The sequence below is a fragment of the Eschrichtius robustus genome, chromosome 8 (assembly GCF_028021215.1).
Source record: "Eschrichtius robustus isolate mEscRob2 chromosome 8, mEscRob2.pri, whole genome shotgun sequence".
NCBI classification, from domain to species: Eukaryota; Metazoa; Chordata; class Mammalia; order Artiodactyla; family Eschrichtiidae; genus Eschrichtius; species Eschrichtius robustus.
In genome coordinates, this window is record NC_090831.1 from 55349679 (window position 1) to 55377257 (window position 27579).

Here is a 27579-nt window from a genome sequence, read left to right on the forward strand (position 1 = left end):
TCCTTAAGGGTGATTTAATCTTTGAAGCTTTTAGCCTTAACATTTTTGCTGTATTCACAGTTTTAGTACTGAAGAAAATCACAGCAAGAAATCTTCCGAGTTTAAAATAGATGAGTTTTTGAGACTCTCACTTTCAGTGTAGACAGAGTGGTAGCTGATGATCACTGCTTGGGTTATCACAGTCTCCCACATCCCTGTACATAACCCACAGGACATGAAACACAGAAAGTATCTCCACTCCTCTAACAACTCGCTGTCACAGCTGAAGCGGCCAGGAAGTGCACAGATGTTTCATGGCTTCTACTGTGTAATGGGCCTAGTCAGGTACACATAATAGTCAGGTACAAAGCTGCGGGATAAACGAGACCTCCACCATCAGACACCCTCACACATCATTGCTTTGGTGAGGAAAGCATTTCAAAAGAACTCCTAGTCCTCTAGTCACTCAGTGGGTGACCAGGAAACGCAAAACCCACGGCTTGATGTTCTCCCATGACTTACACCTGGCATGTTGGAAGTTGGATATTTTCCTATTCTGCCTTCCATTTAGAGCTTCTGAGAGAACAGGACCATTTTTTTAAACTAACAAGGATGCTGTTGACCTCAGATTTGCTCCATTTCTAATGATATCCCTTTGTACCTGTTAACACAAAATTAAAATTCCTTTTTCCTAGTCTGGTCTTTGGAAAGACTTATTTTACAGTTTAAAAAATACATAAAAACTAATGCCTCAGAGCCCCCCTCTTTGTACCACACTAAAGAAACAGAATGGATTTGAACACTTCAAATCATGAAATTCAATAATTTCGTCGTATCTCGAGTAGGTTTCTAAAAGGTTAGCAACAAAAATTGAAATGCTGTTCCACTGGTTTACAGTAAATCAGGTACATCCACCCACCGGTGCGTAGACTGACAGGCAGCCCCGGCTTCGCACAGTAGTGCGAGATCGTAACAACAACCATGCAACCTCCACAATCAATGGGCAAACTTACGATTGTGCGTTGGCCGTTAAAAATTTTCGTTAAAACATTAAAATCCCTCTCACTCTTGGATATAGAAGTACAGAGAAATAAAAAGTGTAAACTAATAGTTAGTAGGCTAACTTAAAATACTAAAAAAAAAAATAAAAATTAAGTGTCTTACTCCTTTATAGGAAACTTATCAAGAGTAGTTCGAACAGTGCTTGCCTCCTTCTTCTCATCTTGTAACTTAAAATACTGAGTGAGCACCTTCCCTATGCTTTGTGTAGTCGCCATATTCCTTTGGAAGTCTGGATTGGCTGCCAACATTTCATCCTTTGAGGTCTCCATGTCCTGATATTTCTGAGAGTTTCTTTAATGGCAAGTTTTTTTTTTTTTTTCTTGTATCACTTCCTCTAGGACATCTTCATCCTTTTTGTCACAACCAGTGTTTACATTTATATCAATGAGTTCATTTTCACTATAATCCTCTGGCTACATATCTAGAATCTCTCAAATGGTGTAGTGTCATTTCCACAGTCACCTTTCTCTTCCATAGCTACATCTACGATTCAGATTTCACGTCTAGCGTTATCAATTTTCACTTCTTTGCTATACTATCAACTGCATTACTAACTCCCTCTTTTGAAGGTTTATTTTTGTAAACCGTCATGTGGGTTCTTCACTGGGGACAAGGTGGTAACACACTACGTTCTTTGCTGATTACGTCAGAATCAAACAACAAATGTGTGACAGCCGACCACAGACAGACTTTGAAAGGAGTCACGTAGCTGGTCACGAGTCAAGATGTACATCTGTGACTGACGTGGTGATTTTTGTGGACTGAGGAGGCAGCAATGAAGTTTGTGCCTCTCGAGATCACTCACAGTTAACACACCGTAGTATGTGAAATTTGAACCATGTTATTGGGGGAACGGAGTTAAACTAATCTTTGGTAACTGAAATTCGTATTTTTCAGGTCTGTGCACAGGGAGAGCTGCCTTTTTAAGAGCTTACATTTATCTACCTGTAAATAAAGTCAAAAATATTTACTCATCTAGGTAATTTTATAATTTAAAATGCAAACTAATACAGCAATCAGATCAGAGGTCTACCCTATGTTCACCTAGAAAAGAAAGGGAAGAAAAACGAAATCATATAGCTTCTACATATGCTTCTATGTATATCTTCCATGTATTGCTATGTCCTAGTTTCTCTGTATGGCTACTATACATTCACAAAGCTTACCCCTTGCTTTTTGCCTATATCTCATTCCATATTTGCCCCATCTATGAAAGATGCTACTGCTGATTAACTGACATAAAATAGACACAAAGTCCTAATATCACTCCTGGCATGATGAACACCTCAGGATTCATTCATACGTAGTCATTAACTCATTTATACATAATGATGGTAATACTCATGATAGTATTTGTGAGAAGATAAGTAATGTCCAAAATGTAGGCAGTCCTGTCTATTGTGAATATTATCCTCTAGGACAAGAGAAAAATGAGTCCTTTATTTTTACATGTACAAAAATTTAAGTCTGTCAAAACGCTGAATAGTTTATTGTTGTGTTTTATACTTTTAATAATACTCAGTATAGGTGACAGTATAGGGAAATGGACATGCAACATTGTTGAAAGTCTAAATATGCAAAAACTTTCTAGAAGTTGGTTAAATCAGTTACAGCACTTTCATATAATGAAAACTTTTATCGACATTAAACATCATACTGTAGAAGAATATTTCAATTTTGATTAAGTATATATGTTCTTACCTACACAAACACAGACATATAAAGAAAAACTATAATCACTCAAAAATAGCATCTAGGAGTATGTTATTCTGATCTTTAGTATTTTTATATTTTTCAAATTTTCAATAGTGAACATGCAATTATATGATTCAGAAAGACTAAATTTGTTATAAATTTTGTAAACCATTATAGCCAATCCTAGGTATCGGGTATTGCTTGGTTTGCTTTTCCCAAAAATAAAATCATAGTATACATAATATTTTGCAATTTGATTTTTCACTAATTAATATAACTTGGACATACCTATATTATCAGTGCTGATTCTGTATTTTTTCCTTAACATTTTTAGCATGTGTATGTAAATATATATAGATATGCTGACAATACAAACTCGAGTATTTAAATAACCTTATGAAAATTTAAATAGAGAGAAAAGTGAAAAAAATCACGTGTGTACAGCTTAATAAATTTTAGCAAAGTGAACAAAACTCTTGTAACCACTGAGACAATTAAGAAACTGAATACACCTGAACCCAAAAAAAATCCTCATGGCTCAGGTCAGTCACTAGTCCCTCCTCTCAAAAATGGACATTACCTAATAAAGCCCATATAAGACAAACCCACAGCTAACATCACTCTCAATGGTGAAAAGGTGAAAGCATTCCCTCTAAGATCAGGAACAAGACAAGGATGTCCACTGTTGCCACTTTTATTCAACACAGTTTTGGAAGTCTTAGCCAGGGAAATCAGAGAAGAAAAAGAAAGAAAAGGAATCCAAATTGGAAAAGAAGTAAAACTGTAAGATGACATGATACTATACACAGAAAATCCTAAAGATGCTTCCAGAAAACTACTAGAGCTCATCAATGAATTCAATAAAGTTGCAGGATACAAAATCAATGGAATTTCCTGGTGGTCCAGTGGTTAGGACTCTGTGCTTTCACTGCCGAGGATGCAGGTTCAATCCCTGGTTGGGAAACTGAGATCTTGCAAGCCGTGTGGCACGGCCAAAAAAAAACCCCAACAACAACAAAATTGATACACAGCAATCTCTTGCATTCCTATACACTAACAATGAAAGATCAGAAAGACAAATTAAGGAAACAATCCCATTTACTGTCACATCAAAAAGAATAAAATACCTATGAATAAACCTACCTAAGGAGGCAAAAGACTTGTACTACGAAACCTGTAAGACACTAATGAAAGAAATTAAAGATGACACAAACAGATGGAAAGATATACCATGCTCTTGGAATGGAAGAATGAACATTGCGAAAATGACTATACTACCCAAGGCAATCAACAGATTCAGTGCAATCCCTATCAAATGACCAATGGCATTTTTCACAGAACTAGAAGAAAAAAATTTAAAATTTGTATGGAAACACAAAAGACCCCGAATAGCCAAAGCAATCCTGAGAAAGAAAAATGGAGCTGGAGGAATCAGGCTCCCTGACTTCAGACTATACTACAAAGCTACAGTAATCAAGACAATATGGTACTGGCACAAAAACAGAAATATAGATCAATGGAACAGGATAGAAAGCCCAGAAATAACCCCACGCACCTATGGTCAATTAATCTATGACAAAGGAGGCAAGAATATACAATGGAGAAAAGACAGTCTCTTCAATAAGCGGTGTTGGGAAAACTGGACAGCTACATGTAGAAGAATGAAATTAGAACATTCTCTAACACCACACACAAAAATAAACTCAAAATGGATCGAAGACCTAAATGTAAGGCTGGACACTATCAAACTCTGAGAAGAAAACGTAGGCAAAACACTCTCTGACATAAATTGCAGCAGTATCTTTTTGGATCCACCTCCTAGAGTAATGAAAATACAAACAAAAATAAACGAATGGGATCTAATTAAACTTCAAGACTTGTGCACAACAAAGGAAACCATAAACAAAACAAAAGGACAACCCACAGAATGGGAGAAAATATTTGCACATGAAGTGATCGACAAGGGGTTAATCTCCAAAATATATAAATAGCTCATGCAGCTCTATGTCAAAAAACAAACAAACAACCCAATCAAAAAACGGGCATACGACCTAAATAGACATTTCTCCAAAGAAGACATACAGATGGCCAAGAGGCACATGAAAAACTGCTCAACGCCACTCACTATTAGAGAAATGCAAATCAAAACTACAGTGAGGTATCACCTCACACCAGTTAGAATGGGCATCATCAAAAAGTCTACAAACAAGAAATGCTGGAGAGGGTGTGGAGAAAAGGGAACCCTCCTACACTGTTGGTGGGAATGTAAATTGGTACAACCACTATGGAGAACAGTATGGCAGTACCTTAAAAAACTAAAAATAGAACTACCATATGATCCAGCAATCCCACTCCTGGACATATACCTGGAGAAAACCATAATTCGAAAAATACATGCACCCCATTGTTCATTGCAGCTCTATTTACAACAGCCAAGACATGGAAGCAACCTAAATGTCCATCAACAGAGGAATGGATAAAGAAGATGTGGTACAGATGTACAACGGAATAGTACTCAGCCATATAAAAAGAACCAAAATAATGTCATTTGCAGCAACACAGATGGACCTAGAGATTATCATACTAACTGAAGTAAATCAGAGAAAGACAAATATCATATGATATCACTCATATGTGGAATCTAAATTTTTTCTTTTTAAAAAATTTTTATTGAAGTATACTTGATTTACAATGTTGTGTTACTTTCTGCTGTACAGCACTGTGAATCAGTTATACATATACATATGTCCACTCTTTTTTAGACGCCTTTTCCATGTACGTCATTACAGAGTATTGAGTAGAGTTCCCTGTGCTATACAGTAGTTTCTTATTAGTTATCTATTTTATATATAGTAGTATGTATATGTCAATCCCAATCTCACAATTTATCCCTCCTCCCCTTTCCTCCCTGGTAACCATAAAATTGTTTTCTACATCTATAAGTGGAATCTAATTTTTTAAAAATGATACAAATGAACTTATTTACAAAACAGAAACAGACTCACAGGTATTGAAATCATACCTATGGTTACCAAAGGGGAAAAATGGTGGGGGAGGAATAAATCAGGAACTTGGGAGTAACACACGGACACTACTATATATAAAATAGGTAACCAAAAAGGACCCACTGTATAGCACAGGGAACTCTACTCAATATTCTGTAATAATCTATATGGGAAAAAACCTGAAACAGAATGAATATATGTATAACTGAATCACTTCGCTGTACAGCTGAAACTAACACATTATAAATCAACTATACTCTAATAAATTTTTTTAAAAAATGGATATTACCTTTACATAAGGGGATTCATACAGTATGTATTCTTGTGTCTGCCTTCTATCATTCAACATCATGTTAGTGAGGTTTATTCATGTTATTATGTATAGCACTAGTTTTCTTCTTCATTGCTATGTGGTACTCTGTTATATGAATATTACACGATGTATTTACGCATTCAACTGTTCAGGGACATTTGGATTATTTCCAGTTTGGGGGTGTTATGGATAATGTAGCCATGAAAATTCTTGTCACATATTTTGGTTCACCTATGTATACATTTCTGCTGAGTATACACTAAGAAGAGGAACTGCTGGACAATAATGTATTATTATATTCAAATTTAGAAGATATTGTCAAACAGGTTTCCTGAGTGGTTGTACCAATCTACAATCACACTGGCTAGATAGGAACATTCCCATTGCTCCACATCCTTACTATTATTTAGTACTGTGAGTCTTTTTAATCTTAGGCTTTTGGTAGGTTTGATCTTGATAGCTCATCATGTGAATATATGTGCTTTTCTAATGAAAAATCATGTCAGAGTTCGACAAAATACCTTTACAAATTGAAATAAGAGGGGGAAATGAACACATTACTAGGCAGAGTATTTCAGCCTAGCGAAGATTCAGAAACACACCAACTCATGATATTTTCACCAGTTCTCTCACACTCACAAATGTCAAAACAATGCATAGCTAAATGAAGGTATCTTCAGGAAGAAGACAAACAAAACAAAAATAAAAAGAAAGAAAATAAAGAAAACTAGCTCCATGGATTAGTACTTGATATTTATCATTTTGGGTTTTTTTTTGAATTTCAGGTAAAATCTTTTATATTACATCAGTAGCACATAAAGTCCTTGATATTAATGATTGTACATTCTGTACTTAGACATGTCTATGTGAATATATAACGTGCATCAACTAGTTTTTGCAGTGTAACAAACCACCTCAAAATTTAGCGGCTTAAAAAAGCAACAATTTCAGAGTTCACAATTCTGTGTCGGGGCTTTTGGGTTCTCTCAGCTGGTCCCAGCTGGGCACCCTCATACCTCTGCAGTCTGCTGGTGATCGATGGCTTCTCCCATGTGTGCGATGGTTGTCCAGCTGGTGGCTTGGGTATGGGTATGTGCTTCTCCTCATCCAGCAGGCTAGCCTTGGCTTATTCATGAGGAGGTGGTCATAGGTTTCCAAAGAGCAGCAAGAGGGCAAGCTGCAGTGTACAAATGCTTTTCAAGCCTCTTTCTAATGATACACTGGCCAAAACAAGTCACACAGGAAGCCAAATGGAGAAATAAGCTCTACCCCTTGATGCAAATTGCAGCTTCACATTGAAATGGCATGGATGAAGGGAGGGGAAGAATTTGTGGCCATTTTTATATTCTGTGTTAAGCATTTTTCTTAGTTCTTTACATGTTTGCTTTACTGCTTGCTCAGAAATCAAAGATATAGTACCTACTGCTGTCCCCATTTGGTATATAAGGAAACTGAGGTTCAGAAAGATAAAGCAGTAACATAGTCAATAATCAATAGAGCCGGGATTTAAACTCATGTCTACGTGATTTCAAGGTCTCTGTTCTTTCCTACTATTCTACCTTCTGATGGATGGCTAATGTGCCTATTATGTCTAGCTCCATACGGTTACCATTTTGATGATCATTTTTTTGTCTGTAGATCCAGATTTCCATCTGGTATTATCTTCCTTCTGCCTGAAGCATTTCCTTTAACATTTCTTTTATTATCAGTGTGCTGGTGATGAAATCTTTCAGCTTTTGAATGTCTGAAAACTTCCTTATTTTGCCTTCATTTAAAAAAAATATTTTCACTGGGTAAAGAATTCTAGGTTGATTTTTTTTTTCTTTCAGTACTTTAAAGTTGTTGGCTCCTCTGTCCTCTCAATTCTACTGTGAAGCCTTTCATCATCCTCGTGTTTGCTTCCTTGCATATAACGTCATTTTATGGATGATTTCTAGATTTCTTTGTCATTGGTTTTGGCCAATTTGAGCAAATTGGTGTCGTTTTCTCCATGTTTCTTGTTTTTGGGTTCACTGAGCTTCTTGAATCTATGCATTTCTACTTTTCATCAGTTTGGAAATCTTTTGGCTGCTCTTCTGCAAATATTTTTCGTGCCTCTCTTCCTGGCCCCCACTTGGGTATTACAATTACAGATATGAAATTTTGTTATTTTTTCCCTATCTCTACTTAACATTTTGAATATATAGAATACAGCTAAAATAACTTTTAATGTCCTTGTCTGTTAATTTCAACATCTGTGTCAGTTTTTTGATTCATTGTCTCCTCAGGATGGGTCAAATACTCCTGCCTCTTCACATACCCAGTAATCTTTAATAAGATGTCAATCACTGTGACCTTTACCCTGCTTGGTACTGAATATTACGTTTACTGTATTCCTATCTTCTTGAGCTTTGTTCTGGAGTACAGTTAAATCACTTGGAAATAGTTTTATGCTTTGGTATCATGCTTTTAAGATTTGTTTGGCAGAACTAGAGTAGGATCTAATCTAGGGCTAATTATTCCCAGGGCTGATGACTCTAGGAGGCCCCTCCATGGGTCTCGGGTTCTCTCTCTACAGCTCTCCCCTCTGTGGCACTCTGTTCTGCAAACTCGTACCATTTTGGTCTCCTTAGACTCTGAGCTCTGACCCCTCAACTCAGAAAGTCCACCAGACTCTGCCTGGTTGCCCCACCCTGTGCCATGCCTGGAAACTCTCTCAAGGAAGCAAACTGGAACCATCACATAGCTCATTTCTTTTGTTCCTACTCCATCATGAATCACTATTGCTTTTTGATTCTCTGGGTAATATCTTCCTTGGTGGAGCCTGACTCCAGTTTTTATTTTTCATTTTGTTTTTCTCCTTCTTTCCTGCTCCATGATACTGATGAAAGCTCCGGTCACCTTTTCAGACTCTTGCCCACATCTTACTGTCAAATGTCATAGGGGGAACAGCAGTAGCATATGTCCGGCAAATCTCTCCATGGTTTCCTTCTTCTCAGATCTCGGCCCCTGAAATCTTGACTCTGCAGTCAAATGCTCTACCCCTGAGCTATACACCCCTGAAATTTTGACTCTGATGCTCTTTAAGCACTCCTCCATGCGTTTAAACAGATCTACTTAACTATTTTATCCAGCTTTTCTAGTTGGTCCCAGAAGGACTAGTACTCTATTAAAAGCTAATGAGTGGGTTTCCCTGGTGGTGCAGTGATTGAGAATCCGCCTGCCAATGCAGGAGACGCGGGTTCGAGCCCTGGTCTGGGAAGATCCCACATGCCACGGAGCAACTGGGCCCGTGAGCCACAACTACTGAGCCTGCGCGTCTGGAGCCTGTGCTCCGCAACAAGAGAGGCCGCGATAGTGAGAGGCCCGCGCACCGCGATGAAGAGTGGTCCCCGCTCGCCGCAACTAGAGAAAGCCCTCGCACAGAAACGAAGACCCAACACAGCCATAAATTAATTAATTAATTAATTAATTAATTAATTTTTAAAAAAAATAGCTAATGAATTAATAGCCAGAAGCCCTGCCCATTGAATTTAAGATGGAGCTGAACAAGCTTTATCAAGTGACACCAAACAAGGGTCAGGGGTTTCAGATTCCACAGCAAGGCCTAAAACTCCTTGGCAGCAGGACCCCAAATTTGTAAGACTGATTTAGAAACATTAAAGTGGTATTTTCATCCTACCTTGTAATAACCCTGATTTTATTGTGTAACTTATAAATTGGCTGTAGAGGGAATTCCAATAAAGGAGCTCCAACAGAATTCTAAGCAGTGGCAACACATTGGCAAAATGAAAAAAAAAATTTACATATATTGTTATACAACTTATGGTCAACCATATATTAACCACTTTGCAAGGATAATCTCTACTGGATATATAATTTATGACATTTATTTAAAAGTTAGATTGTCTATTTTCTTGTCACACACCTAAATGCCTAAGTCCTTTGGATATAAGGCTGCCTTTACACAAAGGCATCCATTTGAAATATGACATATTCGTAGGTTATAACAAGTGGAGCTGTTCTCACTGGCAATTTCTATAATAAAGTACACTTAGATGAGCAGCTTCTATTCCTTGCTGCTCAGCTGAACATAAGTAGAGACCATGGCAAGGTGTTCAAAACCATGACCATCTTCTGTATCTGTTTCCTTTTCCTGCCTCTTCCCCTTTTCATCCTCAGTGCCACCCTAAACTCAAGGGCAACCCCCTCCCTCCACTGTAGGTAACTATGAGCCCTCCAACCTTCTACTACCTATAAAAAAGTAGGGATTTTTGACTGATTTTATTTCAACTAAAAGTCATTCACTCTTGCATGCAGCCAACTAACCACTTGCATCTGGAGCCTTTTTCCTCTTGATCGTCTAAGAGCTACTGGTTTATTTATCTATTTTTGGTTGCACTGCGCAGCTTGCAGGATTCCCCCTCGAACCTGTGCCCACTGCCGTGGAAGCACGGAGTCCTAACCACTGGACTGCCAGGGAATTCCCCCTCCTGATTGTCTAAGGAGGACTAATCCATGTCAAGAAGGCTGTGACACACTATGAGTGAGTGTTGAGCTGCATCATCCTGATCCCTGAGATTCAGATGGTGAGGCACCTTCACTCTACCATGGAGATAACCAAATGGAAGCACTATCCAGCAACACACTGAGCTTGTGGGGATGCGGGGTCTTAGATATTTGCCCCCTTGAAGATCCACAAGTTCTTTTTATTACCTAATACTAAGCCCATTTCTCACAAGCACCTGTCCAAGTGCCAATATTGACAGTCTATTAAGGGTATCAGTTGAGTGCCATCTGTCTCGTACTGCAATTTGGGGGATTTCTCAAAAGACAAGTTGGCAGATTTCTTCTTATGTAGATTTGGTCCAATGCCACTGAAGGATATTTTTGATGCAAACATTAAACATTTCTGAGCATACATATTCCTGATCTTGTCATTTTTGAAATTGTGGCCTCAACTGCCACAGCAGTGGCTTTCTAGTAGCCACATTAAAACAAGTAAAAAGAAACAGGTGAAATTAATTCTGATGTATTTTATTTGACCTAATGTATCCAAAGTATTGTCACTTTAATATGTAATTACTAGAAAAATCACTAATGAGATATTTTACCTTCTTATCTTTAAGTCTTTGAAACCAGGTGCATATTTTACATTTACAGCTTATCTCAATTTGGATTTTTCATCAGAAATACTTGATCTGTCTTTATGTCTCACAAAATACACAGTTGCGAAAGTAGAGTCACACTCAAGTTGTTTCAAACTTGTTTTCCAGTAACTGAATCAAAGATCAGTTTTTCTAACATATTGTAGTTAAAAATTCAGCCTCTCAGTTGACACATTTCAAGTGCCCAATAGCCACACATGCGGCCCATGGCTACCCCCTGTCACACAACACAGACGCAGCTGATGCCATGGAAAGTGTGTCATTCTTTAGTATACCTCTATCATGGGGAAGCTTTCACTCATCACCACATAGGAGAAGAAGGAAGAGAAAATGTGCCAACTCTTCTAGGACAAAAAGATCTTTCAAGTCACAAGGAACCAGTGGCTAAAAATACCAAGTTGTCAGCTATTTCAAGGCACCATATCACAACATGGAAGGGTGCAATGGGGCCAACTGATGTTGCTAGGGCTGACTTTAACCACTACATTCGTTTCATTGAAAAATACAAAAGGATGTTTTTCTAAGGTGGGGGAGAAGGCACAGAATGTTAATATTGAATCATGTGCAACTTCATAACTACTGCGCCATGACCATTAATCCTGCAAATATACCTCTAAGTTTGTATTTCCGTAAGCAACCGCCAGAGGTTTTTGACCATGGAAGTCACACAGCACAGCCACATCCTCAGTCCTTTAGATAATCTATGCCACTGGGAGGTCACGGTGAACTCTAGGAGGAGAAAAATCTTTAAAACTTGACCTTAACCAAACTTACCAACAGCTGAAAACCACTGAAGGCATTCTAGACACACTGATTTCATCACTCTGACATTCCAACTCAAGTATCTTAAATTAGGCATTTCTGCTTATAGAACACAGGATGTAGTAATATCAGACTTCCCTGGCTCATGTATTCAGGCTGATCAAATTCCACAATCAACTGCAGAATCCCTCACTTGGACCAACACTCTTAAATTGAGCGTGGCGGGTGGAGGAGGGGGGCCTGAGGAATTCAAGTCATTCACAAGACGTCAGCATGACTCATCTGCCCACAGAGGGTCATCTTTTCTGGGGCAATTGCATTGTTATCCCACAAGCTGCAGTTGCCATGTTATCTCCGTCACAGTACAGGGCACACATTCAGGATGTTAGCACAAAAGGCAGAGACGGAAAAGCTGTGTCTGGTGGCCTGAAACTGATTCTGATGATGAAAGAAAGAGTGTAGCAAGGCTAGGCCCTTTGGCATAACTGCTAAAAGCATTAACTATTCCACAGTAAGTGACCAAGAGTTGAGATCACACCTTGACTTTGCAGAACCACCGCCGGGAAAGAAGCTGACTGTGGCTCTAGATGACTCAACTCACCCTCAGCTCCTTTTCAATCCTTCACCCCAACAAGTTGCTCCCAGGTGGTATTTGCCCCTCAGAGGCAGCTAAACACTTTCGCTAATAACAAACCTTTCCTAAAAGGGTGATAGCATTTGAGGTGAAATCGAATTGTTCAACGTTTAATTCGTGTAACAAAAGGATCTCAATGAAATCCCATTTTGAGCACAATTCAAAATAATGTATCTCAACTTTCAAAATGTTTCAAAAATCGAATCATTTCAAAGCTGGCAGGTCAGGAGAACTGTGTACCGCATTTACCCTGGAGCCGCAGAGCCAGACCCCTTCAGCTGGTAAGCAGAAATACCCCACCTCCTTTTGTTGATATGACATAGACAGCACTGCTGTTGGTATTCATCAGCGTGGCTATGAGCCATTTTGGACATTCTCTATGCGGTGACTTCAATATTCAGCTACATTAAAATTTAAAATCTTTTTAATGTCTTATATTACCTAGTCATTCATTAAAGAGTGTTACTAGTACTAGTACTGAGAAATGTACCTGAGATTCAGGGGTTTAGAACTTTTCATTAAAGATGAAAAAAAAAAATTAATTAATTACATGGGACTGAGTGAACTGATGTGGATGATTATAACTTTCGTGACTTTCTGTTTGAATAAAAAAAAAAAAAAATCCCACAAGGACTCAGAGGCAAAAAATATACAAATCAGTTTTCACTGCAAAGTAAAGGAGCTGTTACAGTGGAGGATTACTGGACTGAATGTCAATATTATGACATAGTATGAGTGTGTTTCGTGTTTGGTAATTGCAATCACTGTTGCTTTTGTTGTGGTCATCCATTTACAATGCTTGGTGTCAGTTTATTTATCTCTTGTAAAAATAAAATACAGTGTGTGTGTGTGGAAAAAAACCAAAAAAACCAAAAAAACCCACTATGAATTAGGTAGACAGGAAGACTTCCACAATAAGTCACACTGATATTAACAATAACACTCTGAAATATTGAAGTGATGCTGTGAAAATAAAAAGAATGATTTTAAAGGTACACCTTTTAAGTTTTATATATATATATATATATATATATATACACACACACACACACACACACACACACATACATACACACACACACACATATAAAAGCAAAACCTCATCCTGTAATTTAGGAAGGATAATGAAAAAAAAAAATGTTAGCATCAGGGATGCGTATCACTGTGAGCCAACAGGTTGTCTAAGGCATGAAGCACTCTTTGATGATTTGAAAGGACATAAAGAGAATGGGTGACAAGTGTATGTTGAGTCATCTGTTCCTCTAGCACCAGCCTAGGACTTCAATTAAGGACAAAGAGGCATCGGGCAAGTGCATGCTCTGAAGACAGCAGACAGGGCTTAGGACAGATTGGTCCCTCCAGGGCTTGACAAGACACATCTCAATGCCCTACCGTCATCTGCCTCCATACACCCCTTCTGGGAAAGTACAGCAGGGAGGAGGGGGGACAGGTGGACATCCTCACACGTGTGATTCAGCAGCCCAGAGGAGGATTCTCTGGCTTTACCTCACTCCTCCTGGGACTTCAAGGTGAAGGGCTGTTTCCCCCATCTCCGCCCTTTAAGTTGTCCAGGGAGAGGGGTTGGAGAAACACTCACAGAAACTATGGATGCCCGCAGCCAGTGAATCTGCGATGTGTCCCTACTTTGGACATCTGTCTAGGTGGAAAAGGAGGAAGAAGACATAACGAATGATGGATAACACTGCTAAGGGCAAGAACTGGAAGTGCTGAGATGGACTTGTCTCTGCAGTATATACTCCCTGGGGGGGTTCCCCCTGCCCCCTGAGGACTTGCTCCTGTTCCACAAGAGACCCAGCATGTGGGTACTGGCTGTCAAGGGTCAAGGTCGACAGCCACCGCCAAACAGAGAAGCAGGAATATGCATTAAGAAAGGGCAATGACTGACAGACGACACCCTTCCTTCCTCCCCAAGGTAAACTGATAGGGAAGAGAAATAAAAGATCCCAACTCCAAGTTCATTATGTAAAAGCGTGGTCTTGACACAGAGGTGAGGTTGGAATTTTAAACTAGATCTTGTTGAGTTGCTTTGGGTTACTTTAATCTTTAATAATAAAAAGGGACCGGAGCATTACAGTACCTATCCAAGATGTTATAAAGGGACCTGTTACTCCGTGTAAAGAGATTCAGCAGGGCACATTTGAGCTTAATAATTGTACAAAGATAAAACTGTTTCATGTCTATATTCTGGATAATTAATATTGTTCAATAAAACAGTCACATACGTGTTTATTATGTTTAAAGAATATAAAAGAAAAACCATGTTCCTACTTACAGATTTATGCGTCTCTCTAATTTACATAGTGAAAATTCAGCATTCTAAGTATTTCAGATTTGCAAATGTTTAGGAACATGTACCTAGAATAGAATATGACATCCTCTATCTCATATGATCACCCTGGGCAGAGGGTCCAGCTGCTGGTCACGAGGAAGTTCTCAGGAGATTACTGGAGCTTAAATGTGGTAGTAACTGCCATGTTTAAACTAGTTTAAAAAAAACAAAAAACCCCAAAACATCCAATTTACATGTCATTGACATAAGTGAGAGATGGAGTTACTGGGTTCCAAGTCAATCTAATTAGATGGATTTTATTTACAAAGCCATCTGGGAGTTAGCATAAATATACAAAATGATACCTGAGTGGTAATGCTGAAAATGTTGCCAAAGCTGACTAACAACTTTGCTCTTAATAGCAAGATTGTACTTGTATTGCCGACAGCAAGAACAGCCATCCATCTGAATTTAGGTCCAAAGAGAAATGATGAATGAGAGAGAAATAATAAAGATAAATACTGTGTCCAGAGAACAGTAGAATTCAGGAAACCGTAGTGTTAGGTGACACATATTCCAAAGAAAAGGGCAGAAAAATATCTAGAGCAGGAACATGGAGACAAATCCACAATGATAAAGCACAACCTTTGGCTTCCAAATAATCTGTGATATATCGTCAAGTCTAGGAGTAACTGCCTATGTCAGTTGTAACAATTCTAAGATCTAAATGGATGTGAACAACCGAACAGATATAATGAAAGGCAACATCCGCTAAATATTTAGACGAAGGAGAGCTTCGTGATTTGCACGACGTTTGGTCTCTGATCTGTGCTCTCAGATTACAAAAGATAATAGCTGCTTTTATTTGCTTTACATATTGTCATGGGTGCTACGTTATTTTTGAATGGATAGGAGAAAATTAGAGGGTTAGGTAGAGGATGAAAATATACCAATACACCTCTGACAGCGCTGAAGTCTAGTCCAGCTTCAATTATGAAGGTTACTCTGGAGTCAAGGTTGTTGTAAGAAGGTACCAGCCATGATCTCATTCCCAGTGACCCAGTCTCCCCCAGGAAAGCTGCAAACCAGGCAATGGAGCTCCAGCCCTTGTCCCAGAATTCTGGGGGTTTGGAGCCAGTATTTCTTCCATTAACTTCTTGCAGGGCCCTAAGCCTTGTACATTTGCTGTCCCTTCCTTGTATTGAGAATCAGGCAGTTACCCTTCCTAGTTCCTTGAGCACCGCTTCTAACATCCCTCTGTTGCTGCATTAAGAATTCTTATTGCATATTTTCTGGCTCCTGGCACATGTGACATGGTAGGTGGCATTTGACAATGATAAAGAAACTGTGACATTCCTTAGCTAACATAGGATAATACGAGACTCTCAAAAACAAATATTTACCTCCATAGGCTGAGCTCCCTTTGAGAGAATGTCAAGTAAGTCTGTGGAAGAGATGAAATAGAAGCGCGGAAAAGCCACACGCTTGGTTTCCAGGTACTCAGCAAGAGCTTTTTCACAAAGAGAAAGCCTGCAGGAATGAAAAATCATTGTAAGCATATCTTGCCCATTCATTTATTAAAACGTCACCAAAACCCAGAGCCTCTCATCTGTCCATTCACCACAAGAAGCTCACCGTTTAACACAGAGCCTACCTCCTTCTCTTTGACATCACCGTCTTGTTCATGACTCGCGTACAAGTCATGCCAAGTGGGAGGAGAAACACACACACACCCATCATTAGTTGAGACTTAATATAGATCAGACTTAAGTTGATGTTACTTGTCACTTGTCTTTTACTTGGAGGGAAGCGTGGACATTTTAAAAAATTTTTTTATTGGAGTATAGTTGATTTACAATGTTGTGTTAGTTTCAGGTGTACAGTGAAAACAGAATCAGTTATACATATACATATATCCACTCTTTTTTAGATTCTTTTCCCATATAGGCCATTACAGAGTACTGAGTAGAGCTCCCTGTGCTATACAGTATATCCTTATTAGTTACCTATTTTATATATAGTAGTATGTATATATCAATCCCAATCTCCCAGTTTTTCCCACCCCCCCTTACCCCCTGGTAACCATAAGTTTGCTTTCTACATCTGTAACTACTTCTGTTTCTGCTTTGTAGATAAGTTCATTTTTACCCTTCTTTTAATGACATTTCTCATCAGCAGGAGAGAAGACCAGATTTGGCATCACTCGCCCTGAGCACAAAATGCTCTCCTTAACACGTAATTGGTTTAAGGCCTTCCTTTTCCCACTGAATGTCTACAAAACACAAGGAGCTTCAACTCTCTCTGGTTTTCAGAAGAGTCATAAGATCCAGAATCATTTCCACATTATTTTTCTTAGCAGAGCAGAGATGACCCAGCGGCAGAGCCCCCAAAACCCTCAAAGATCACTGACTAAGAAATAATTAACTTCTGCAGAAATCCACACTTTTAAAATTATGGCCAACTTTATCTCTAAAAAACTTCCAGATTATGAAATAATTGTATGTGACATATATTTTTATCTAGAGGGCTTCTCTGCCTTGCAATAAAAAGTGATCACAATTCCGCACAAAGCTCTTCTTTTAGTGGCTGATCTGCCCATTTTTAATCAAAAGCCAGAATACTCTTATGACCACTAGCTGTTGTATAATTTTATACGAAAATTACAAATGCCCTTTAGCACAAGGATTTGAAAAATACTAACATGCTGTCTAAGGATAGTTTCTAGTATAATTAAACTATATACAAAATAAAGGACTTAAAATGAGTGCAATCCCAGTTCCTAGCATACAGTAGATGCTTAATAAATATTTGCAGGATATTTTGATAAAAGAATTGATTAAACAATCATGCTGATTCTCTTGATAATAGGATATTCTAATTTTACTATAATGATATTCCTTTTTGGAAAACAGAAATGTAGTTTGACCTATTTACATTAACTCACAAAATATATGTACCACCTAATATGTATAAGGCAACTAGACAACTATAAGCAAAATCATAAAGTAATTTAGTAGAGGTTGTACCTACAATAAATTGGTGTTAAATACTATTAGGTATTCAAAAGAAATCTCAGAAGTATAACAAATTGATCACTTTGTAGTTTTATTCTTACCTGTACTGTAAATCTTTAAGTTCTTCATAGAGGTTAGGTCTGCATGTTGCTTCTAAAACATTTTTTATTTTAGCTGTCCTGAACATTAACTCCTGAGTGAAAGTAAAACATGGAGCCACTGATATTAGAAATTACTTTTCTAAATTTTTCATCCATTTAGTGAATTAAAAAGTGAAGAACAATCAAACTACAAGAAAGCAAGATAAATGAGATTTCTAACACCATGTCTGTTCTGCTTTTAAACTTCTAGATGAACATCAAAAACAAAGTGTAATCACATAGCTTTTATCAATATAAATTCGATAGGCATTACCACCACTCTGGGTCCAGGCAGAATTTCTCTCTTCTAAACCAAACGCACAAAAAAATAGAGACAAAGAGAACCAGAATCTTAAAGAATACATTCATATTGGAAAATGAGATGAATATGAAACAATCTGCCCATTCTTTCCTCCTTAAAAGTTAAATAAAATAGAATTCCTCTGGTGTTCTGCTTTAGCTAGTAAGACGAAAATAATTCATCCCCATTTCTATATAAAAAGTAAAGCCATTATTCTCTGCTGAAGGTCTCTCAAATCATTTATTATTATTACATGTACATCTCCATGTGTTCTCTGTGGCTCTTATGAAACAAACCAGTAACTGATAGTATAACTTTGTTACTGGTTTCCCCTCCTCAGTCTCTTACTTCATGAAGATGAATCTGTCTCCCAGGACTTACTGCTGGCGTAGGCCTCTGGGAAACATGTGGCCTGTTGCCTGGTTTTGTACGGCCCGAAGCTAAGAATGGTCTTTACATTTTTAACTAGTTGAAAAAAATCGAAAGAAGCATAATACTTTGTGACACATGAAAATAACATGGAATTCAATTTCTGGTGTCTATAAAGTTTTACTGGTACACAGCCGCACTCATCTGTCTATGTAGTGTCTGTTTTCTTACACAGGACAATGGCAGCCCTGCTGAGTTGTGACACAGACCATATACAACCACAAAGCCTAAACTATGGACTATCTGACCCTTCACAGACAAGTTTCCTGACCTTGTCTCCTGAAATTCAAATACACACATATATTTTTCACAAATACAGTACCCCAAATCATGTTTCTTTACAAGATTTTTATATTGTTTGGACAAAGTTGTTAGGATAGAAAACAGCCTTTCTTCCACGAACCTTAAATTCGGCATCTACTCCACCGAATCTTTGAGCATCTTTCACAAGCTGAATTCGAATATCTTCTGAATAAACAAAGATGCTTTCTAGGTGAGACCAAGTGCGCTGTACTTCCATCCAAGCAAAGATGACCGAATCTGCTGTGTTTAATTTGTTTTGCCAGCTTATGACTTGCTCAATGAAATATTCCACATACTTGCTTTGAAGCAGAGTCTGTAACTGAACCTAAAAGAAAGGCAAAGAATTTCAAATACCATCTAAATTGGTAGTCTGTAAGCACCATGAGGGAGCACACCTCTTCTGTTTATTGCTGGATTCCTAGGACCTAGCACACGATACATGCTACAGGCATTCAGTAAGTATTTGCTAAGTGAGTGAATTAATGGCATTAAATATTACATAATAACATGTTTCTTCCAAAAGGAAAAAGACAAATATAAGCAACTACATGTAATGTGTCTTCTAGAAGAAGGCCACGTGTCTCTTTGAAGGCAGGAAAAAATATTGTGCACCAGGGTGCAGCTTTAGGAAATAAACTTTATTCTTTCATCCTCTCTCACTCTTCTTGGGGTCTCTGCCTATTAATCATTCTAAGGTTATGGGTCTTTTTTTTCAATATTGAAAATACGAAACAAACTTCCTTCCAGTTTGCTAAGACCTCAAGCTCCTGTTTTCCTCCCCCTTGAGTTTACTACCAAACTTTGCAGCCTTCCTAACACCAAGCCTTGCTTTAATGTCGTGCAGCTCAGCGAGCACTTCCCATCATTCTCTGACACTGAAATTTCAGGAAGTCACTGAGAACAGCTCCTTTTCATCCTCCTTCATCTCTAAGTGTTTAATACATTTGACTATTCTTCCCGCCCCAGCTTTATTGAAATATTATTGACATATAGCATTGTGTAAGTGTAAAGTGTACAATGTGATGACTTGCTACACGTATATATTGTGAAATGGTTACCACAATAAGTTTATACCTCCACAACCCATGTAATTGTCGTGTGTGTGTGTGTGTGTGTGCGTGTGTGTGTTGATAACATTTAAGATCTACTCTCTTAACAACTTTCAAGCATATAATATACTATTGTTAACTGCAGTCACCATGCTGCACATTAGATGCCCAGAACTTATTCATCTTGTACCCAGAGGTCCGGACCCTTTGACCAATACCTCCACACTTCCCCAAAGCCCCAGAAACTGGTAACCGCCATTCTATCCTGTTTGTATGAGGTCAGCTTTTTTAGATTCCCCATATAAGCAAGAACATTCAGTATTTGCTTCCTCTGAATGAACTACCTCACTTGGCATAATACTCTCAAAATCCACCCATGTCATCACAAATGGCAGGATTTCCTTCTTTTTATAGCAGAATGATGATATTCCATTGTATATACACCACATTTTCTTTATCCATTCATTTGTCAATGGACGCTTAGGTGGTTTCCATGACAGTTGACTCTTCTTTGGAGGAGAAACTTATCCTGTTTCTGATGATACTACAGTCTTCTTTTTCTATGATTTCTCTGCCCACTCTCTCTCTCTCTGCCTCCTTTATGTCTCCTCCTCTTGTTCACCACATGCAGCCTTTCCCAAAGTTCTATTCTCAGCTGGATTATCTTCTTTACCTCTCATTAGCTAGCTCATCAATTCTCAAGACACCAAAAATGACCTCCCAAACTGTACTTCTAGACTGAACCTCTGCACTGAGCTCTGGGTCAGACTTTCCACCTTTACATCAATGCCCCTCACTTTAAATACACCAAAAATAATAGAACATCATCTCTTCAGACCAGGTTCTTTCCTAAGTGCCCCCTGTCTAATAATAATAACACTACTGTTATTATTTCCTCTGAATAGTTTGTCTCTTTCATCTTTCTTATCTCTCATGTCCAAAGAGATGTTAACTCCTAACCTTAGAACTCAAGACCACATAGGCTGTGCTCTGGACTGTCCCTCTAGCCTTATTTTTTATTACTCCTATCAAGAAAGTCTATATTCTAAGGAAACCAAACTCTTTAAATTACCTCTGAATGGCAGGTACTTTCTGGCATTCCAAGATGGCACTAACATTGTCCCCTTTGCCTATAACACCCTTTTCTGATCGCCATTTTTTGTTGAATACCAGCCCATCCTTCAAGGTTCAGCACAAGTACCACCACCTTACAAGATCCTTTGGAACCTTGTCTCTGTCTCCCTACTCAAGTCCAAGTTCCATGAGAACAAGTGTTCATACTTTTTGAGCCCAAATGGTACTATGCCTGGAGGCTGGTACAAGCAGATGCCCAGTGAATGAAGAAAGAAATACTGAGTATTGGAACTTGGGAAAAATCTAAAATCGTAATTTAAAAGGAAAACATCTGTAATAAAAATATCCATCTTACTTGGTTGTGCTCTAGAGTTTCAAACAATTGTTCATCAAACTTCAGTAATAGAATGCCTGTCCGAGAGTGAACTTCGTAAGAGAACTCCATGGTTGCCCAGGTCTGGCTGATTTCAGTAACAACCTAGACGTAAACAGTATTTAGTTATGTACACAGAAGTTTAATTTAGGACCAATACTTAAGCTATCATCTGGAATTTTAAAAATTGTTTTTACAATTTAAAAAAAAACAACAGAGGGACATCAAATATCACTGGCCTCAATTTTTTTCCTCCAAATAATTCACGGTGATGAGGTTTAGAGAATGAATTCAACCACACAAAAGGAACAAGCGTCACACCAATATCAAATTTTTTTTTTTTTTTTTTTTTTTACTGGATCTGAGTTTTATATCCTTCACTGAAACACAATGCCAGAGCAGGAAGGGACTTAAAAGGTTATCTTAAAGGTCTGATAGATATTATTTACTTTCTGGGTAGTGCTCTGAGTGCCAGAATGTGAATCCCAGGTCCCCTGTTGAACCTGGGTAGGTTAATTACTTCTCTATACCTCAGTTTCCTCATCTGTACAATAGGGATAATCCTCAGAGGATTAAATGAATTAATATAAAGCACTGAGAGCAGTGCTTGCTACCAAGTAAATGATATATAAGTGTTTTCTGCTATAATCGTCATCATCAACTGGGTCAACTCTCTCGTTTTACACATTTACTGTGGCCTAGAAGGAAGCTGTTTCCTGCCCAGGGAAACAGGTCTCCACACAACTATGGCAGGAGGACTTCTCCATGAGTCTGCTTACGTGCCAGTGCACAGAATTAGCTCAGGGTAAAAAGAAACAGCCCGAGGACAACACCTTCTCAGTCCCCAGCTCTTTCACTGCTTTGTCCACGATGCTTCGGACATCCTCTTCCACTTGGTGTAACCGCAAGGCTAACAAATCTGCCAAACTTGTGGCTTCGTTTATAGAAAACTTGACCTGATTAGGAACAAAAAAAAGGCAGAATTTATATTCCACATATATTAATGGTTCCTTCTACCTAATGGCCAGAGGAATGAATCATAGCTAAATATACTCAAGTCAGCTGCTGAGTACATTTCAAGTTCTGAAATGTGCAGACAACCAAAGACATTGCTTTTTAACCCACAGTTACTGAGCCGTCACCCATCGAAGCGAGGGCTGAGGTTTAGGCCACGTTCGTACTACAGTACTTTCTTTTGTTTCATAACCCTCCCTTGTCAGCTCATTTCTTACCTCCTTTGCCCACAAAACCCATTTTTAAAGAGAATCACATTGTTCATTTATTATAATTTGGCTGAAATCCCAGGAATCAGGTAGTAGCTCATTTGTTTTCTCTTCCTTAGGTACTCTATTCACTGAACATAATTCCCAGTTGCTTCCGTGCTTTAACCTAGTTACATCATTGACTTAATCTTAGTTCCTTGGCAAAAAATAATTATTCTTACTCATACTATCATTATTCATATTTACCATGTGAAAAAGTCACTCACATTTCCTCATCATCTTATTGACTCCCCACTTTCCCCACCCCCATAATATTTGTTAAGAAGCTCTCAGCTCTTCCTAAGAGCCCAAACTCACCCATATCCCTCACAAATGAACAGCTGATCCCACCACACAGTTGCAAGGAAGCCATTTCCTTTCCTGCTCCTGCTAAGCATATCCAGTCCCTGTTTCTCGGAAGGTGCAGTCCTCTCTGGCTCTCCTCAATCTGTAACGTTGCTTATCACCATGCACGGCTCTGCAGAGGATGACTAGACATCCCTGTTTGCCCAGGACTGGGGTATTTCCTGGGCTAAAACCTGGGAAGTCCTGAGCAAAGCAGATGAGTTGGTCACCCTATCTCTGCATCACTTTTGACCTCACTCCAGAGCTGATGGGAGTCAGGTCTGTCTTAGAGAAGGAATGAGCAGGGATGCATAACGAGGCCCCCCTGATTAGCTGCATAGTTTGTGCAGTGAATATGGACCCCCTGCCCAGGTGACAACTGGAGGTTGGATCTAGTCACTGCTCTGATGCCCCAGATCAGCCTGGAGGAAGATGCCTTTTTCTAAATTGCCAGAGAAGTACCTTTTTCTAGCTTGCAGAAGGGCATGACACAGACAAGACACCGTGGCGAGAAGAAAGCTCAGTGGGGCAAATGTGAGAAGGGGGCGGGGAGTGGGACACACAGTATACCTTCCATGTTGGGAGACTAAATAAAGATTTTTCTGAAAGAATAAATTAATCAACTATAAAGCCCAAATATGCAATGCCTGAAAGACTCTATGGAAAGTATTATAATAAAAACTTCAGGGACCATTTATTGAAGATTTGCTATGTGCTAGGGTCTATATATAATCTCATCTCATCAAGTCTGTATGGCAGCATTATAGCATTACTTGTATTTCATAGAAGGGGCAACTGAGGTACAGAGAGCAAGTAACTGGCCCAAGATCCAAGAGATACTAGGTGTTAGAGTTGGACCAATAAAGCTTAGGCCATCCCCACTTCACCAGCCTGCCCCTTTCCTCAGTTTCCCCACCGTGCAAACTCTGTCTTCAAATCATGAGAGCCCTTCTCACGATGTGTGCCTAGCAGAAAACACGCACATCAGGCTGCATTTTATGCATTTTAAATTCATGAAGGTCACCTTCCCCGAAAAATAAAGTGTAAGTTTGGTATATTTGCTCCTAAACAGATGTAGAAAGGCAAGAAAATATAACCTCAAATGGTACAGACACCATTTGAGAAATAATTCTGTATTTTGCAATAAAATAAAAAACCATCTGGGACTTCTCTGGTGGTCCAATGGTTAAGACTTCACCTTCCAATACAGGGGTGCAGGTTCGATGCCTGGTCGGGGAGCTAAGATCCCACGTGCCTTGCGGCCAAAAAATCAAAACATAAAACAAAAGCAATACTGTAACAAATTCAATAAAGACTTTAAAAATGGTCTACATCAAAAAAAAAAAAATGCATCTCTAAAAAAAAGTTTAAAAAAAAACCATCAAAAGACCATCAAAAAAGGATGCCATTATTAAATGAATTGTGGGGGGGGAAAAAATCACTATTTCTGAATTCTCTCTCCCCCTAAATTCACTTCTAATACTCTCTGATCCTCTGCACAAAATATAAGATTCTTTGCAGCCATGTCATGCTCTATAAAATGCCTTCACATTATCTTACTTGATCCTTACAAGATCCCTCTGATTATGAGGGTAGATAGCATCTCTCTCACTTTATTAATAAAAAACTCAAAACAGAATGGTTAAGTGTCTTATTTCAGGTCATATAGCCAGTAAGAGATAAAAGGTTGGTGGGGGCGGGGGGTATCTTAGTCACTTCTGTCTGCTCTGACAGAACACCATAGACTGGGAGGCTTAAACAACAAACATTTATTTCTCACAGTTCTAGAGGCTGGAAGTGCAAGATCAGGGTGCCAGCCTGGTTGGGTTGTCGGTGAAGGCTCTGTTCTTGGTTAACAGATGTCTGTCTTCTTGTTTTATTTTCACATGGTAGAGAATAGAAAGCTCTGGGGTCTTCACCCCCTTACAAGGGCACTGACCCCATACATGAGAATTCTACCCTCATGACCAAACTATCTCCCAAAGGTCCCGTCTCCAAACACCATCACATTAGGAACTCAGGCTTCAACATATGAATTGGGGGCGTTGGGGGGGGGGGACACATTTAGTCCATAGCAGGGGCTAAAACTAGAATATCTGCAGCTCTAGTCCTTAGTCACATCTCAAAGAGCTTGACATCTTGCATCTGACCAGAAACCTTTTCCCAAATCCCACTTCATCCCAGTTGAATGATGTAAACCAAGGAATTCAGTCACAAAAATATTCAATTAGTGAGACTCAGGAAACTGACCCCAGTGGCCTTCATCAGCTGGTGCCAATGCCTGTCTCTGAGGGCAGGGCTCTGTAACTCCGCAACGGCCCTCAGGGAGGTCATCGTGTCCTTCACTGTGCCTTCCAGGCCTGAGTAAGCGTCCCACACGTGGACTTCCTTATCGAGAGACCAGATTTCCTAAAGAAAAGTGACAAAAAACTAGGTCCCCCGAAATAATAATATGTTTTATCATTTTCCTCCTTTGAAAGAATAAATTTACATTTCCCTGGATAGGAAGAAAGTAAAAACATTTAAGTCCCCCAGGTTAAAGACTAAAACTAGAGAAACAGAAAAGAATCCACTCACTCATATATTACGAGTCCACTGTGTACAAGCCACTTGGATACACTGGTTTCTTATTCACAGGTTCTAACTTGATGTCCCATGAGGAAACCCAAGGGTCATTAAGTGTAGAGAATTAATAGAGTTTACAGGACATGTGCAATGAAGAGTGCTTCCTCTAGAAACATAAATAAGCAGGAAACTGAGATTGTTACCTGGATTACTAACACCTTCCTCGGAAGACCTGGCTTGTTTAAATGGTAGCCCTGAAATGCTGGTTACCTTTGAGCATTTGTTCCTTGGAACTAAATAGTCATGATTTTAAGACGTGTCAAATAGGGCCCTTGACTTGGCTGTCTTCTTGGCTCACAGAACAACATCAACAATTGTGAATGAGAAAACCCCTAATAAAACAACAATCCCAGCACAGCACAAAAGGACAGTGCTACTTCTTTAAAAAAAAAAAAGAAAAAGGCAAAATATCTTCAACTGAGAGTGGAGGTCAAACTGTCACTCTGAAGTGAGACAGTCCGCTAGGCAAGGAGACGGGCAGGGAGTGAGCACAGAAAAGAGGCACAGTGACCCCAGGGCATGCAAAAGAATAATGGGCTGTTCTAGTTAGGGTTCTTGGGAGCAGGATAAAAAGGGCAGAAAAAAATGGGAAGAGTTGGTTGGAGTGGAGCACAGGACTGAGTCGGGGTAAGGATGTTCCGGGGCAAGAAGAAAGCAAAAGGCCCGGCTACTTCTGAACTGCCTTTCATGGCTACGCGTTTGGCTTTATCCAAACATGCATTTGGCTTTATCCAAACATGCATTTGGCTTTATCCAAAGAGGCTCTGCTCTCTTCAGAGGGCACAGGGCCGTGGGGACTAGCTATCAAAGCACGAAATTCAAAAAAGCTAAGTTCTGGGGCTTCCCTGGAGGCGCAGTCATTGAGAATCTGCCTGCCAGTCCAGGGGACACAGGTTCGAGCCCTGGTCTGGGAAGATCCCACATGCCGCGGAGCAACTAGGCCCGTGAGCCACAATTACTGAGCCTGTGCGTCTGGAGCCTGTGCTCCGCAACAAGAGAGGCCACGATAGTGAGAAGCCCGCGCACCACGATGAAGAGTGGCCCCCACTTGCTGCAACTAGAGAAAGCCCTCGCACAGCAACGAAGACCCAACACAGCCATAAAAAAGTAAATAAATAAATAAAATCCCAAAGTTTACAAAAAAAAAAAAAAAGCTCAGTTCTGTTACATTGAGCCCCCTTGCGATATTGGAGTGGGCAGTAATAAGAACAAAGATCACAGTATTCCATACACATCCACAAGGTACCCCAACTAGTTGCCCCAAAGTCCACAACCGAAAGGTACCTCTGAAGATACAGTACGCTTACAGCTGCTAGGGAAAGAATTCGACAGCTTTCGTAAGCCTAACCCCTCAGCCCTGCTCTTCACCTCCCCCCCTCCATTCTAGACAGCCATAGGCAGCGCCTGATGATAGCCACTGCTCATCAATTCATTAGCCCTAATATGCTTTTGTCCACTCATTCACAGAAAGGTAGGCTTGATTACAAGTGCAACTGGCTGAGAGTGAAAAAAAAAAAAAAAAAAATCCTGTCTCAAATCATCCTGTTTGAAGTAAATAAGGACATGCGGTCCAGCACAGCAGACACTAGGTTAGGGAAGGTGGAAGAAGGTGGTGCTGAGGAAGATAAATCGTCGTCGCAGACAGTTATGGAACTTGCCTTGGCAAACCTTCTGAGTTCCACATCCATCTGTTCCACATTAATCTGTCTCCACTGGGTTTTAGTCCAATTATCAATGCTTCTCTGAAAACGCACAAGCAGATAAAAGTGTCAACAAC

At 39.3% G+C, this 27579-nt stretch overlaps 1 protein-coding gene across 1 annotated transcript in view; it reads right to left on the minus strand.

The window, feature by feature from the left end:
• Window positions 1–27579, minus strand: part of DNAH11 (dynein axonemal heavy chain 11) — a 324223-nt gene that overhangs the window by 215550 nt on the left and 81094 nt on the right. Inside the window, exons 22-28 of the mRNA XM_068550514.1 lie at window positions 27461–27544; window positions 25428–25586; window positions 22404–22526; window positions 21553–21675; window positions 19175–19399; window positions 18003–18094; window positions 16291–16417 (exon numbers count right to left, since the gene is read on the minus strand). Of these exons, the coding sequence (XP_068406615.1) occupies window positions 16291–16417; window positions 18003–18094; window positions 19175–19399; window positions 21553–21675; window positions 22404–22526; window positions 25428–25586; window positions 27461–27544 (933 nt within the window). The remainder of the gene's footprint in view (window positions 1–16290; window positions 16418–18002; window positions 18095–19174; window positions 19400–21552; window positions 21676–22403; window positions 22527–25427; window positions 25587–27460; window positions 27545–27579) is intronic.